The 14,319-nt window shown below is 43.6% G+C and overlaps 1 protein-coding gene across 4 annotated transcripts in view; it reads left to right on the forward strand.

Moving 5' to 3' along the window:
* Positions 1-12,319, forward strand: part of grk3 (G protein-coupled receptor kinase 3) — a 122,817-nt gene extending 110,498 nt beyond the window's left edge. For 2 of the 4 annotated variants that reach the window (XM_036140564.1, XM_036140563.1), the window contains exons 15-22: positions 2,178-2,278; positions 2,571-2,637; positions 3,671-3,766; positions 5,915-6,077; positions 6,173-6,309; positions 6,439-6,477; positions 8,108-8,221; positions 8,305-12,319. In XM_036140564.1, coding sequence (XP_035996457.1) covers positions 2,178-2,278; positions 2,571-2,637; positions 3,671-3,766; positions 5,915-6,077; positions 6,173-6,309; positions 6,439-6,477; positions 8,108-8,221; positions 8,305-8,466 — 879 coding nt within the window. In that variant the 3' untranslated portion in view covers positions 8,467-12,319. The remainder of the gene's footprint in view (positions 1-2,177; positions 2,279-2,570; positions 2,638-3,670; positions 3,767-5,914; positions 6,078-6,172; positions 6,310-6,438; positions 6,478-8,107; positions 8,222-8,304) is intronic. The other 2 variants (XM_036140567.1, XM_036140565.1) reach the window with 1 other exon arrangement.
* Positions 12,320-14,319: the final 2,000 nt, after the last annotated feature.

Below are 14,319 nucleotides of genomic sequence, written 5' to 3' on the forward strand. Positions count from 1 at the left end.
ATTACTTTTTATCCAAAAATAGTTGCAGTATCTCTGATATAAACCGCAGTTGTACAGGGCAATCGGTTCAACGGAGTCGGAAAGTTGCTGGTTCAGATCTAGCTTGCTGCCCTGTCTCATCTTGAGGCCTAACCTGAATACGTGCGTGTTGACGGGATGAACGTGGCCCTTGGGGTCAGTAGCAGAGGTCACTATAAACTCGGTCCGTTTAGCCTTCCCTATTAAACAAAACACAGCTAGCTCTAAAACCCAAGACTAACAATCGTGTTTATTCAATCAAGTTAGGCCTTACTTTTTTATTTGACTCAGGTAAATAGTTGACATTAGATTAAAATGGCTTGCACTAAAAAGATGAAAGGCTTCAGATAATAATTTGCGGCAGCACCTTTCCCGGTGATCTCAGCTGGATCGTATGCAGATGAGTCAGCCTTTTTATTTAGGTGCAGGGGACCAGGGGTACATCTAAAACCACTGACCACTGCATACATGTCCAGTCGTCTTCAGATCTGGACTCACAGAGGCCCTTTTTAAGATAAAAGGTTTCCCACACCAGATCCAGCCCAGCAGGTCTAATACAAGCCTGCGCCCCTCCATGTTTCACAGTCAGCCTGGTGTTCTGTTCTTGAAAGCTTCCTTCTTTCTTCTGTTATCCTAGATCTGATGTGATTGGCCAAAAAGCGCCAGTTTTCTCATCTGACTCAAAGAGATTCAGTCAGACACATCAACATACATGTAAGACCCTACCAAGGGTCTTCCTCCATGGAGCCATTAAAAAGTCACAGATAATTTGATCAGAAAGAACTCTGCCTCGACCTTAAAGCTCAGCTTGAATGGTTTTAGATGGCTTTCTTAGCTCGTTATCAACCATCCACTCTGTCCACCTGACCAACCTGAGGTTGCCTTCCCTACTGTGTCCACATCCTGGGAGGTTACCGAACCTCCTATCGTCACAAACATGAATCTGAGTGAAGATGATCTTGTAGTGTTCATCTTTAATGTAGATGTCTAAAATCTTTTTTTCTAAGCTCTTCACACAGAACTGACTGAGTATTAACTACTTTCAGGATGGAAGGACCGTTTCACCAAGAGTAACAAAGTGTTTCTGAACAGGACTATTAACTATAGCTTTAATGACGTGTTTAATTCCTTTCAAATGGAAACTGAAAGAAAATTGCATACCTTTAAGCTGCAACCCAAATAAAGGTCCTGCTTGGAACAAAGATGCAGTAATCTCAATCTACCGTTTTGATTTTAGGACTTTATGGTTGCATCTCTGTAATCCACAGTAATACTGCCTGAGGGATTAACTCTGCTCCACCTGTCCAATTCTCCAAGTGGGAGGAAGAAAGATGTTGGCAAAAAATCTGTGAAGCCCCACCACAGCTGTCTGGGTTGAACCCAGATATTTACATACGTTTGCTGGGTCAGTCAGGATTACTGCCATTAAATGCTAGAAAGAGATTGTTTTAGATAAAACCTATTTCTGTCTTCAAAGTCAGAGGTTTAAATACACTTAAGTTATTGTCTTAAACAATTCAGGAAATCCCAGCTGATACTACGGTGAGATTAAAGGCTTCTGAAAGCAACACCTGACACCCACTCCCATGTGTGATACGAAGGAAAAATCAAATAAAATCAGGAAGAGCTTCTTTTTTTGGCTATGATTTCCAGATGTCTGTAGGCGCCACGTTCATCTGTTCAGTTCCAAACTAGAGGAAGCAGCTGAGGCAAGGTGGCCGACAGTCCTGACTCGGTTACTGTGGTTCTGAATGAAGAGTGGTCCAGAATGCGAGGACGCCCAAAGTCCTGCAGTTAAAACAGCAATCCTACCAGTTCCTGGGGAAGGGTGGGAACATTTCTAAATTTGAAGAGAGTAAAAAAAAACATAAAAAATCTTATTATTGTGGCATTTAGTAAACCAAAATAATGTTGCTAATCGCAGCTGAGCCAAAACGGGAGCAGTTGAGTCTGATTTAATACCACTGTGGGGGGGAAAAAGGTCTGAGCTCTTGACACGGTGTATGCAAAGATCTGGTTTCAGCTGTGTATGTAGCAAGGTTTCATTCATGAACACTTGTTTCACTTCTCTTTGGGAGCAGGTGGCTCATATGCTGCTCTGTCCTCAAGTAATGTGGCACTCCTGACGTTCCTTCCTCTCTTCTCCCTGTTCCCCGCAGAATGTGGAGCTCCCAGACTCGTTCACCCCGGAGCTCAAAGATCTCCTGGAGGGGCTGTTGCAGAGAGACGTGTCCAAGCGGCTCGGTTGCCAGGGCCGAGGGTACGCCACAAACGCACACGAGCTCTGAGCTCAGCACCAACACGCAGACAGAGCAGCAGACCCGTTAGTCAGGTCCACTAGGACTGGGATCACCGGGTGATGGAGAGGAGTAGTGGTGGATGGAGTGGTCCCACGGAGAAGTTAAATCAGATTTGTTCAGTGCTGTCATTTAACATCTGCGTGTTTGAGAGGCAGGGCATAGTTGTCACCAATGAGCGACGTGGGCACCACTGCCCTCTTGTGTTGAAATGAGACATGACGGTTCTTCTGTTTCTGCGTCTCACACATGCAGAGCACTAGAGGTGAAGGAGCACATGTTTTTCAAAGGCATCGACTGGCAGCAGGTGTACCTGCAGAAGGTGAGTGAGCTTCCTGTTTTCACCTTCTGCTCTGTTTCCTTTCATTCTCTCTGATGTATTGAGACCGAGTGAATTATAAAGTGACTGGTGGGAATGAACCTCAGATAAGAAATACTTCTTTTTTATTATTTTTTTTGTCCCACAATGGGGAAATTTGGGCATGACACAGAGACTTAGAAGCTAGATTAGTATGAACAGCTATTTTAAAGTTAAGTTCTAAAGCAAGAGAGAATGAATTTGTCAGAAAGGCAAAAAAGAAAATATGTTTTTCAATATAATTTATTTCTTTTCCGTCACACTTATTATATTAATGAAATGCTGTCCACAACATCAGCATGAAGTGAAGTTACAATGAAAAAGTTCAAACAAAAAATGACTAAAGCTCAAAAAAACGTACCTCCTGACCTGACTTCTTTAGTAAGTTTTCAGATTCATTGTGTCAGAAAATAAGCAAAATGCAGAACGCGCTTGAAAATCTAGCTGTACTTTACGATTCAATGACTTTATGAAAAATATGTCAAATGCACATTGTTTAAACGAAGCAGCTTTTATTGACGGTTGAATACTGGAGCGCGTATCTGGAGCCTTCCACCAGCTCGCCTCACAGTGAGCAGGTGGGATCGCTGCTGGTACGCTGTGCTGTGGGGCTATTTTACAGCATCTATATCTAGGCTATCCAAAAGACTCCATGTAGTTCTGAAGGCCAGCAGAATAAACATCTAATATGATTCCTTATTTACATCAGTAGCTTCATACCTCTAACTGCAGCTGGGTTTGTTTGTTCCAGCCCAAATAAAACTCTTCTCTCTGTTGTGTAATTAAAGCTCAGGTCCTGTCCTGACCGCAGCGTTAAACCTGCTGTGGACTCAGGACCATAAGCGTTTAGTCCAAAGCAGCTTCTGTTGCTGCTGTCAACACAGAACTGTTGCCTTGTTGTTAAGCTTGCCTTCACCATCTATCTGTCTGTTTGAGCACCTCCCCCCCCCCCCCCCCCCATCACCTGACAGTGGTCTCTCTGTTGTCTCCACTGCAGTACCCCCCTCCTTTAATCCCGCCCAGGGGAGAGGTGAACGCTGCAGATGCTTTTGACATCGGCTCATTTGATGAGGAGGACACCAAGGGCATCAAGGTAAAACAACTCCTGGAGCATCCACATGTTACATTTATAATCCTCTTATCTTAGCCTGCAGCTGCTGACAGGACTTTAAGTGTCCGTCGCCGGACACAGCTTTCACATTTCATACTCTGACGCTCCCGCCTTTACCCAAAGCAGTGAGGTAGAAGAACGCACGGCCGCATGCAGGTGTCTCAGTTGAGGTCTGCTCAAGATGAATCAGAAGGTTTTCCCCAAAGAGTTTAATTTATCAGCAAGCTGTTAATCATGATACTTAATACCAACAATGAAGGCAAATAAAAGCAGTTTTCAAGGCCTGTTCTGTTGCCCTAGAAGGACATCAGTGATTTTGAGTCACTTCTTTTTTGGGTGTAACAACTTTATTCCATGTTAGTCATTTGGTGGTGCTTGGTTAGGCCGGAGGGTTGTGTGCGATCGTTATGAAACACGGCTTCTAAATGGAGTTTTTTTGTAGGTTTTACATCAGGTTACATCACAATGTCTGTGGCTGGAGATCTAAAAATTATGCTCAGGTTATCTCACACATGACTTCCTCCTGAAAAGGAATTACTCTACACATCTCATGCATTTTATACTAATAATACATAAATATGTCTCAAACAGAGCAAAGGTTTCACCAATCTGGTATTATTCTACAATAATTAGGTTTATGAATATTAATGTTGGGCTTCTCTCTATCTGAGGTGGTTCTAATGGAACTAAGAGATAAAACATTGCAAAAAGCATGTTTTGTGTTTTCACAAATGGAGTAAGGCTTTCATGACAGTCAATGTTTCATCAGGTCCATGTGCAGGGTAGAATAATCCGCTTCAAGTGTGATTCACCAAAATGTTTTAGATTTTGAATGTGAAATTATTAAAAGCAGTGAAAGGTCATTAAAAAGTGCTGATCTTATCCATTTTTGTGCTAAGTGGGAAGCTGTTAATCACAGCCATCACCTGTTCTAGGTGCACTGGTATTTATGTCTACAGCACAGCATGAGGTTAGGAGCAATAGAAAAGACATTCTGGGCACAACTCATGGGAAATTATGCTTTGTCAAGTGCTGCCCCCGGATAGAAAGGCGCCCTAGGTGGGGAGCCCTGTCAGAGGCTCTGACAGTATGCATCGGATATGTCCATTTTATCTCAGATAACCACATAAATGTCTAAGTTTCTCTCTATTGTCAAGGAGAAGCCCCAGAGCCGTGTTCCTTTGGGTGCTAAACGTCCTCAGTCTAGGACACTTCTGAAGCTACTGCTAAGGAGATATTTGACCTATTTCTGTTTAGATGTCAACTTTTCATCATCCAAACTTTTGGATGATGAAACATCCAAGCTTTACTCTGATGTACTTTTATATTTGGAAACACGGACTGTCTGACAGTAGTTGTTTATTAATGCAAAGTCAGCAGGGAATGCATGAGTTCTCAGGTGGTGTTCTTCTTCGCTATTCACCCGCTAACCAGCATCTAAAAAGTGGTTTCTTCAACACTTACGGGAGTAATGAATAAGATATTTACTGTAAAATTAACCTAAATCATTCTCATTTGTCACCCGGGATGGAAGTAACATTCCCTATAAACAATCGGTTCTCTCCATCGACAACGTCTTAGTCATGTTTTTCTCATTTCAAACCTAGAGTTACGGTCCGAAATGCTTCGGTGCTGAGTGTAGCCTGCGTTTATTTCCTGATTCCTGAGCCAATCATATGAGAGTTCCCAGGGTTCCCAAAGCACTAGTATTTTATCTTGGCTAAAGAGCAGTAGCCAGCTAACATGGAAGCCAGTAATAGAAGCGGACCAGAAATAGAGCTGAATACAACATCATAAATCCTGTGGAAGTAAAGATTCAGTGGAGTTTCACAGCAACAACAGACCATTGAGTAAATGGCGGGTCTCCGTCAAAGCCATTGTGTATGTGTTGTTCCAATTTTAACCACTAGGCGTCATTATTACACCTTGCGTTTAATTAATTGAATCAGCTAATTGGTTTTAATTGATGAAAACCAATTAAGGGCCCCTCTGATTTCTTCAGGTTTAGAAGAAAGCAGCAGGGCACAAAGGACAGCAGCATCAGGCAGAATTCCTGGCCTGCCTCTTTCTTTTTCCTGCATTCATTGCTGCTAACCGTTCTGCTCTGTCCTCTTTCTGCCTCTCCTGCAGCTGCTGGACAGCGACCAGGAGCTGTACAAGAACTTCCCTCTGGTCATATCGGAGCGCTGGCAGCAGGAGGTGGCCGAGACCGTCTACGAGGCCGTCAACTTGGACACAGACAAGATCGAGGCTCGCAAGAGGGCCAAGAACAAGCAGCTCGGCCACGAGGAGGGTAATGAGAGCAGCCCAGGAAGTGGTGTTCTCACTTTGACACATTCTGTCCCACTCTAAATGTCTGTGTGTCTCTGTGTGTGTGTGTGTGTGCAGATTATGCTTTGGGGAAGGACTGTATAATGCACGGCTACATGCTGAAGCTGGGGAACCCTTTTCTCACCCAGTGGCAGCGCCGCTACTTCTATCTGTTCCCCAACCGAGTGGAGTGGAGGGGAGAGGGCGAGTCACGGGTGAGTGTGCAGTCATGTCACGCTTCCTGTTCACACTGTCTCTCTGTTTTGGAGTCAGGCTGTTCTGTCTCTCTGTGTGTGAGAATGTCGTCTGTCTTTCTGCCCGTTTGTCCCGTCTCACCTCTGAAGGAGAAGTGGCTAAAACCGTTAAAATTGTTAAAAGATGGGGTGAGTGTCTCCGTCTGCAGTGTTCCCAGAGCTGTGCTTCATCTCCCCGCTTTTCTAGCTAGCAGTGCGTGTGTTTCCGGCCTCCTCTTCCTGCCGCCCTTAGATGGAGAGGAGCCTTCCCTTAGTGCTGCACAGGAGCTCGCTCCGCTCCGTGTCTGCTTAGGTCTGTTCAAGGCCTCTGACGACTTTCACAACCTGAGCTGCCAGCAGCACCGGGTTACAAGTGAAACCAGAATTAGAAAGCAGAATTAGAAAGCAAATTAGAAAGCAACCGAGGTCAGAAAGACGTTTGCACCACGTTCAGAAACTCAACTACATTAGACTATTTTCCAGGTCTGGAGAAGTGTGGTAAAACAAAGTGAGAACGGAAAATAATCAGTATGTCCAGACCTTAGTCCACGTTCCTTTGACTCATTTTTCCTTCCTTCCTTCTTTATCCTTTTCCATCTTGTCCTCCATCCATCCTGTCCTCCATCCATTAGTTTGTCCCCAAATCTTCTCATGTAACATTTTGGTGTTTGAGCAATATGTTGGAAACCTGTTTGTTAATAAAAACACTTAAAGGCCCAATCAATGATTGATTCTCCTTGCAGATTTAAAGGTGCTCTCATTCCATCAGTTTGTTTCTGATAGGTAACAGGACAATAATATAGCTAAGGAGAAGTATCAATGAAAACATGTTCTCATATATAAAAATACATTTGGAAACAAATCAATGTAAAATCCTTATAGTTTTTACATCAATCCAACCATTCTTATAATTGTTGAGGATATTTTTCAGTGTTTCCTCTATTCTTTTGAAAATGGACCTTTGGTGCTGAGCTCTAAGTGCTACAGGTCAGACGGCATCCCTGCCATCCGCCTAACTTTGAACTTTATCAGATTCAAGTCAGGACTCTGGTTGGATCGCCCCAAAACGTTAATAATCTCCCAAAAGAAATATTATAAAATCAGATTAAAGCTAACTCTACCAGGGGTAGGGACAGTTTGGGACTGAACTGCATATTTAAGTATAAAAGACTTAGATTATGTTTAAGTTCCTCTTGATTAGCTGTCGACTGAATATGGTTTGCTGAGGGTAATTTTTCTGAGATTATGGGGGGACTGTTTCTGTACATGTCTGATCTGATGTGGAGAAGCTGTATGAGGCTAGTAGCCCCCCCGTCTCTGCTTCTTACAGCCATGTGCTCCAGTGTGACCTACTTTATGTTGGCCTGGCACTAACAGATCCACTAAGATTCATTAAAGTTTGTGCTGGGACCGTGACAAAAAGAGAAAAGCCTCCAAGAGGTTTGCAAAGCACTGCAATATGAGCGATGCAATGGAAAAGCCTGCTGTTCATCCCCGGTGGTCCGTCTCAGTTTCAGCATAGATGGGGAGTGATCAAACCGGTAACGCAGCCAATGCAGGACTCAGACGTGGTGGTGATGAACTCAGTACAGGTTTAGTTCTCTCAGAACGTCAGGAACCTGAGATTCTGTTTGAGAAGGAACGTTGTGCTGACCAGCACTGAAACTGCGTTCACAGAAAGATCAGTGCAGGCCTGGAAACAAAACCAAAAAAAAACTGCAGCCTTGCACTGGGCACACTTCACATTACCGTGCGAGTGATTGGTCAATTTTGTTCACAGCAAAACCTGCTGACGATGGAGCAGATTGTGACGGTGGAGGAAACGCAGGTTAAAGACAAGAAGTGCATTCTGCTGCGCATCAAAGGAGGGAAGCAGTTTGTTCTGCAGTGTGAGGTGGGAAGCTGCTTTGTTCTCTCGATTCTGACTAGCGACGCGTTGACGAGCCCACGTGCTGATCTGTTTGCTTGCGTTCCCAGAGCGATCCCGAATTCGTGCAGTGGAAGAAAGAGCTGAACGAGGCATTCACAGAAGCACAGAAGCTGCTGCGCCGCGCCCCCAAAGTGATCGGGAAAGGCCAGGCCGGCGGGGTGGAGCTCTCCAAACCTCCTCTCACACACCGCAACAGCAACGGCCTGTGAATAAAGGAGCACACACACATTTTCTATATATACACACACAAACATGTAGACACGCATATACACTGCGCAGCACCCCATTTCTGCAAGACATCGGCCCCAACTTCACCACGACGCCTCGCAGTGTGTGTACGGACTCACCAACCCCTTACCCACGCTGCACGCTGACACCACCACGACGATCTGAGAAGGTTTACTCATTTCTTTTTGTTTCCGTCACGGGGGACACGGCAGACTGGAGGAGAGAAACTCTGATCACAGAACCTTTGCATGGATGTGACGAGGACTGTGGACCCGGTCCTCCTATCATCCCAGACTCTCCCCAATGTCCCCATCCCCTCCCCCTCGCTTTGACTGGGTCTCTCACACAACCTGAAAGACTATTGCAAGATGAAGTGACATTTTAGACATCAGATAAAGCAGGAGGCCCAATCAAAGGAGGCGACGCAGAAGGGGGCGGGACTGCTGCGGGGAATGTAAAAACAAACACACAAACATTAGGAAAAAGGAAAAAAAAAAATCTGCTGCTCAACCGCATCCTGTCATCCCTCCCTCTTATCACCCCCTCTCAGTTACTGAAGTGTGCAAAGTGCCAACATGGATATTTAACTTGAGTCACCTGATTGGCCGGGAGGAGCCGCCACCTCCCTCCCGGCCCTCTCTAGGGTGTTTGTTGGCGACAATTTAGCATTCCGGTCCTGAAAAAAAAAAAAAAGGACCACAGACTCTTTTCAGATTGGCTCCTGTGCAGCCAGTTTCCATGACGACCGAGATTCCATTGGCTGTCAAACAGCAACGGGTTGCCATGGGAACCGTGGAGACCAACGTACCTGGGGATGGGTAACCACGGACTATGATGTAGACCTGCAGGAGGACAGGGCATATTCAGTGTATATAAGCAACCCTTTCTCTGTGCATCTCCAATGTTTTAGTCCAGCGTGTTTGCATTGTTGGGGGACCTGTCTGTCCGCCTGTCCATGAACCTCGCAAGGCTTTCCCCATAGGAGGACGGGGTTATTCTTTTCTCTTTTCTGTGGAGTGGGCGGGGGTGTGGAAGAGCAGGAGTGGAGACGGTCCTCCGTCAGGTGTCGGTGCTGCGTTACCTCTGCTGAGCTGTTTTCAGACGACGCCGTCACAAAGACGCGCACGTCCTGGTGGGTTTACAGGTTCAGCCAGCGTTGGTTGGCCGAGCGAGCACAAGGTGGACGAGGAGGAGCTACAGCCAGGAAAAGGTTTTACTAGCTTTTGCTCTCTAACCTGCATCATAGAAATGTCCTCATACGGCATTTGAAGACAAATCCCAATCTGTTAAACTTGTGTCAGTACTAGGGCTGTAGCGACATATTAGGCTCACAGATATATTCACCATGTTGGGTTTACCGGATTACAAGATTTTAGCAGTATTTTTGGTGAAACTAAAAATTCCACTTTTTGGTTTTGTTTTCCCAGCTAGTGTAAAAGTTTAACAAAAGCGCAAACTGTGTTTTAAGGACTCTGTAATTGGTTTGGAAAATGTCAGTCCAGGTTTGACTGGCCTTTACTGCAGTTTTTATGCCTGTCTAGTTTGAAGTTGATCCTAATACAAAAATTGGATGGAAACGGCTTCCCTTCTTCGCAAACTGAATAAAGGTTTAATCAATGGCATTGTGTTTCAAAGAATCTGAGTGTAGAATTATCGTTTTCAGGCTCCAGTATTTTAAATGTTCATTGGGAAAAAAGTCAAATGCAGTCCAAAACAGTGAGTTTAGCATCTGTAGCCTCTGACTCCAGGTCAGCACAAGCCAACTCAAGTACTGCTTCCTTTTTCCACTACAGAGTAAGAGTCAAACACAGCGGGGTCTCAGATTTAGCTAAGATGAGGAATATTGTTTCATTTCTTTAAAATCACTAAATCTCGTGGCTCAAGCTGTCATTAAACTCCAACAAACATCTCCTCCTGGTTCCGGTAAATGAAAGCACCACCTCTACTCTAACTCACACTAGTGTTAACAGAATCTGTTACGCCCCAGGACTGTGACATGAACATTTTGCTGCTTCTATCACTTTTCCCCAAAAATGGAAGGTTTGCAACTACTTGGAGGATTGAAGCAGAGCCTTTACTCAGGTCCAGCTTGGACTAAATCAAATTTAGGACTTCCAAATTTCTGTTTGTAATTTTCATCCTCTGTATCTACTTTAAAAGCATCCCATTTTGAGTAGGTTTCTCTTAGTGTTTTTAGTAAAGGGCTGTTGGGGCCTCTGATTCCTCTCTCATTTAATGAACCTCAGCTGCATGTCCTAACTTACTGAAATACTGCACGCTGCTTGGGTAGCAGGAGTCAACTGCTGCCGCTCCGTTTGACGTTGTTGTTGCCATATCTGGAGCAAAGATAAGAGGGCTGAGGGTAAAAATCAGCTCCTTCAGTCGGCTTCAGATCTTCTCGCCTACCAACACACCGGCCGTCTGTTCAGTTGCCGTTAACCGTCGGGGTTTATGGTCTCACGGGTGAGAGCATGGGGATGTCGCACAATCGCAGTGTTAACAGGATGTGCATCAGCCGAAGAAATCTATTTGTAATTTCAGGGTTTTTATTTTTCTTATGCAGTACAATGTCCTCATCTGTGGCGTTCAGGAGTTGCAGAGCTGTAATGCAAGAGCTTCAGTAGAAAATGGGTTGATTTGGGTAAATCGTTGTTGTTTTTTTTTTATAGCCTTTATTTGTCAGGGGGGAAATCTTATGATGTTGTAGAGATTTTGCCACCTCTTAAGGTGTCTTTTATTTTTGTAAACCAAAATGGTTTTTATTGTTTTCATTGAAAGTTCTGTTATTGCACCTTTTTAGCTCAATGTGTTACTTACCAGTTGTTAAATGTGCCAAATAACATGTTTTTCCCCTCCCTCCCCTTCTTCAAATGAACATGTGGAGCTAACGGGAAGCTGGACGTTTGGACGCTTCTCATCACAGACGCATCAGCAGCCAGACTCACACAAACTTTAAGGTGGAGGTTTTGTTGGAAGGGTACAAAACTGTGACCAAACATTTCTCCTCTGGCATGTGTGTGTGTATGTGTGTGTGTGTTCAGGTGTGAACGCGCACCGCCTGGTTCAATGTACTTGTTTCCTGAAAGTTTTCTTCTTTTTTTTATTTTTTTTGTCCCCCCCTCCGCACTGTATGTATGTCATGTGAGTTTGGGAGCATACGTGAGCGTCATTCCCGCCTCGTATCCTCATCCGGTGGATGTTTTACTTCTAATGTCGCACACAGATTCTCTCGCTCGGACACACGCTCAACACGATTTAAAAAAAAAAAAAGGACAGCATATAGGAAAAAAAGTATATATAAATATATGTGTATATGAAATGACAAAACGCTCTAGGTTTATTTAAAAGATTTAATGTAGAAAACAAAAAGAACTTGTTGAAGGGAGGCTGGGGGGATGTTGATGTGAGTATAATTGTTTGTGGTGATGACTTCAGCTTGAATCTTGCACATAAAGACTTATTAGAGATATTGTACCTGCCGAATTCCAGATGATTATTTTTGTTCAGACACCAGACTCTGCTTTTTCATATTTATTGTGTGTACGGGGAGGCGGGGCGCCGCGTCTCGACTCCACACGTTGGAGCTTTCAGCCCAGCCTTGATTTAGAAAATCCTCCAGTTTACACCTGTCTGAGACTCTTCTTGTTTTCACTCGCCACAAACACGAATACTACTGCTTTTGGGTTATTCAAATTAAGGTAAAAACTGCTATCTGATATTATTCAGTGGATATTCTAAATTTTATTTCAACGATTCTTTTGTTTTTGAGATAGAACGTTGCGTGTTGGACTGCTTGTAAGAACAGTTCAAGAATAAAAAATTCTTTTCTGTGTTGCCTCTTGTCATGTCATTTATTGTTGACCCCTCTGAATAACTTGAAGCATGAATAACTTGAAGCATTTCTTCATAGAAACCCTCCCTCTGCCTACAGTTAACATTTTTCCTTTCCCTTTTATATGACAGTTAATGAAAATCAGCAAATGTCCCAATATATATCATGGATACGGTACTGTTAAGTGTCCTTTCCAGGCAGCATAGTGGGCCAGGTTGCCTTGCAGTGGTGGTGGCAGGTTTGCTCTCAAAGAGGTCAAAAGTACAAATGTATCTCTAAAATTTGTCGTTTTCATAACCAAGCCAGTTGAAAATATTGAAGCAGATAGCACTAAGAGATTTTCACATGTAAAGTGCAATATATGTAGACTTAATAATACAAACAGAATGATCCATTTGAAGTCTTTTTATCATTATGGCTGAGATTCACTTTCTCAGAAAATAATACATCTGACCAATTTAAACAATTTTAAATCAACAATAATAGACCTGCTAAAAACCAGGTAGTGTAAAGTCGATACTCTAGCTGGTGTATTGCACCAAGTACCTTGCTAGGGATGGTTTGGAGATGTGCTTCAGACGCAGCTGAGGTGTTCAGGAACCCAGATTGCTCTGACATTGACCTTTAGCTCAGCTGCATGGTTTGTTCTGGCCTTTAACATCATGAGGTCCAGTTTGCTGTCCGGTCATGGTCCAGACTTATGCATGCCTGAAAAGTTTAATATCTGCTTCAAGTATTTTCCAGGTGTGGAAAATGAAAATGGATTATTGAAAGAATCTTTAACTTAATTCCCCATTTCAATATCTAATGCCGAATTAAAACGCTTTTTATTGTCATATACATTTATAGTGCAGAAATATCAATTATCAAAAATGTATACACTATAAACATTGTACATTGCAGAAATCAAATGCATTGCTATATACATTAAGTATATGTATGTAAATATTGGACATTGTAGGATAAAAATTGTAAATATTGCACTTCGTTATTATTGCAGCGGTGAGGTTTTTGTTTATTTCTCCAACAGTTTATCAGAATCAGAAATACTTTATTTTCGTATATACAAACATTTTATATGTCTCTTTATATATATATATATATATATATATATATATATATATATATATATATATATATATATATATATATATATATACATTCACACACACACAACATTCCACACAAAAAATATAAATATATAAATAATATATGAAGACTAGACTAATAACTCCACAAAGCTGGTAGGCACAAGCTTTAAAAACCCTGGGAAGTACACCATCGGGGCCTGCAGCTTTGCCGGAATGGAGTCTGGTCAGCTGTCTTCTCACCAGTTCAGGAGTGAAGGACACTGTAGAGGTGACGTTATGGTGAGGGGTGAGGTCCTCAGGTTGTGGAGGACATGATGTAAACCAGGGGGAGGGGTGGAGTGGGTGGGTGTGAATTGAGGTGGTGAGGAGCAGACAGGGGGTCTGTAAGGAGGAGGAGTGGGGGAAGGTGGAGTGGTAGTTGTTGGGAAGCCAGCAGCAGAGACTTGTTTGGGGATGGGTCGCAGTATCAAACCTATTTAAAAAATAGATTAAATTCATTGGCCCAGTCCATGCGACCATCCAACCCCATGCCACCACTCTTCTGGAACCCAGTGATGGTTCTCATACCACTCCACACATCCCTCATGTTGTTTGTCTGAAGTTTATTCTCCAGTTTTCTCCTGTACTCGTCTTTAGCCTCCCTAATTTTACGCTTGAGTTCCCCCTGCATTCTCCTCACCCCATCACGGTTGCCATCTCTGAACGCCCTCTTCTCATTCAGGATGGCCTTAATGTCCTTGGTGATCCACGGTTTATTGTTGGTGTAACAGGTGGCAGTCCACACAGAAGTTGATGTAGTCCGTGATGCACTCTGTGAGCCCATCAATGTCCTCCCCGTGGGGCTCACAGAGCATTTCAAAGCCGGCCTGCAGTGTCACATAAGCCTCCTCTGACCACCTCCTCACAGTCCT

This window comes from Fundulus heteroclitus, chromosome 8 (assembly GCF_011125445.2).
Source record: "Fundulus heteroclitus isolate FHET01 chromosome 8, MU-UCD_Fhet_4.1, whole genome shotgun sequence".
NCBI lineage: Eukaryota > Metazoa > Chordata > Actinopteri > Cyprinodontiformes > Fundulidae > Fundulus > Fundulus heteroclitus.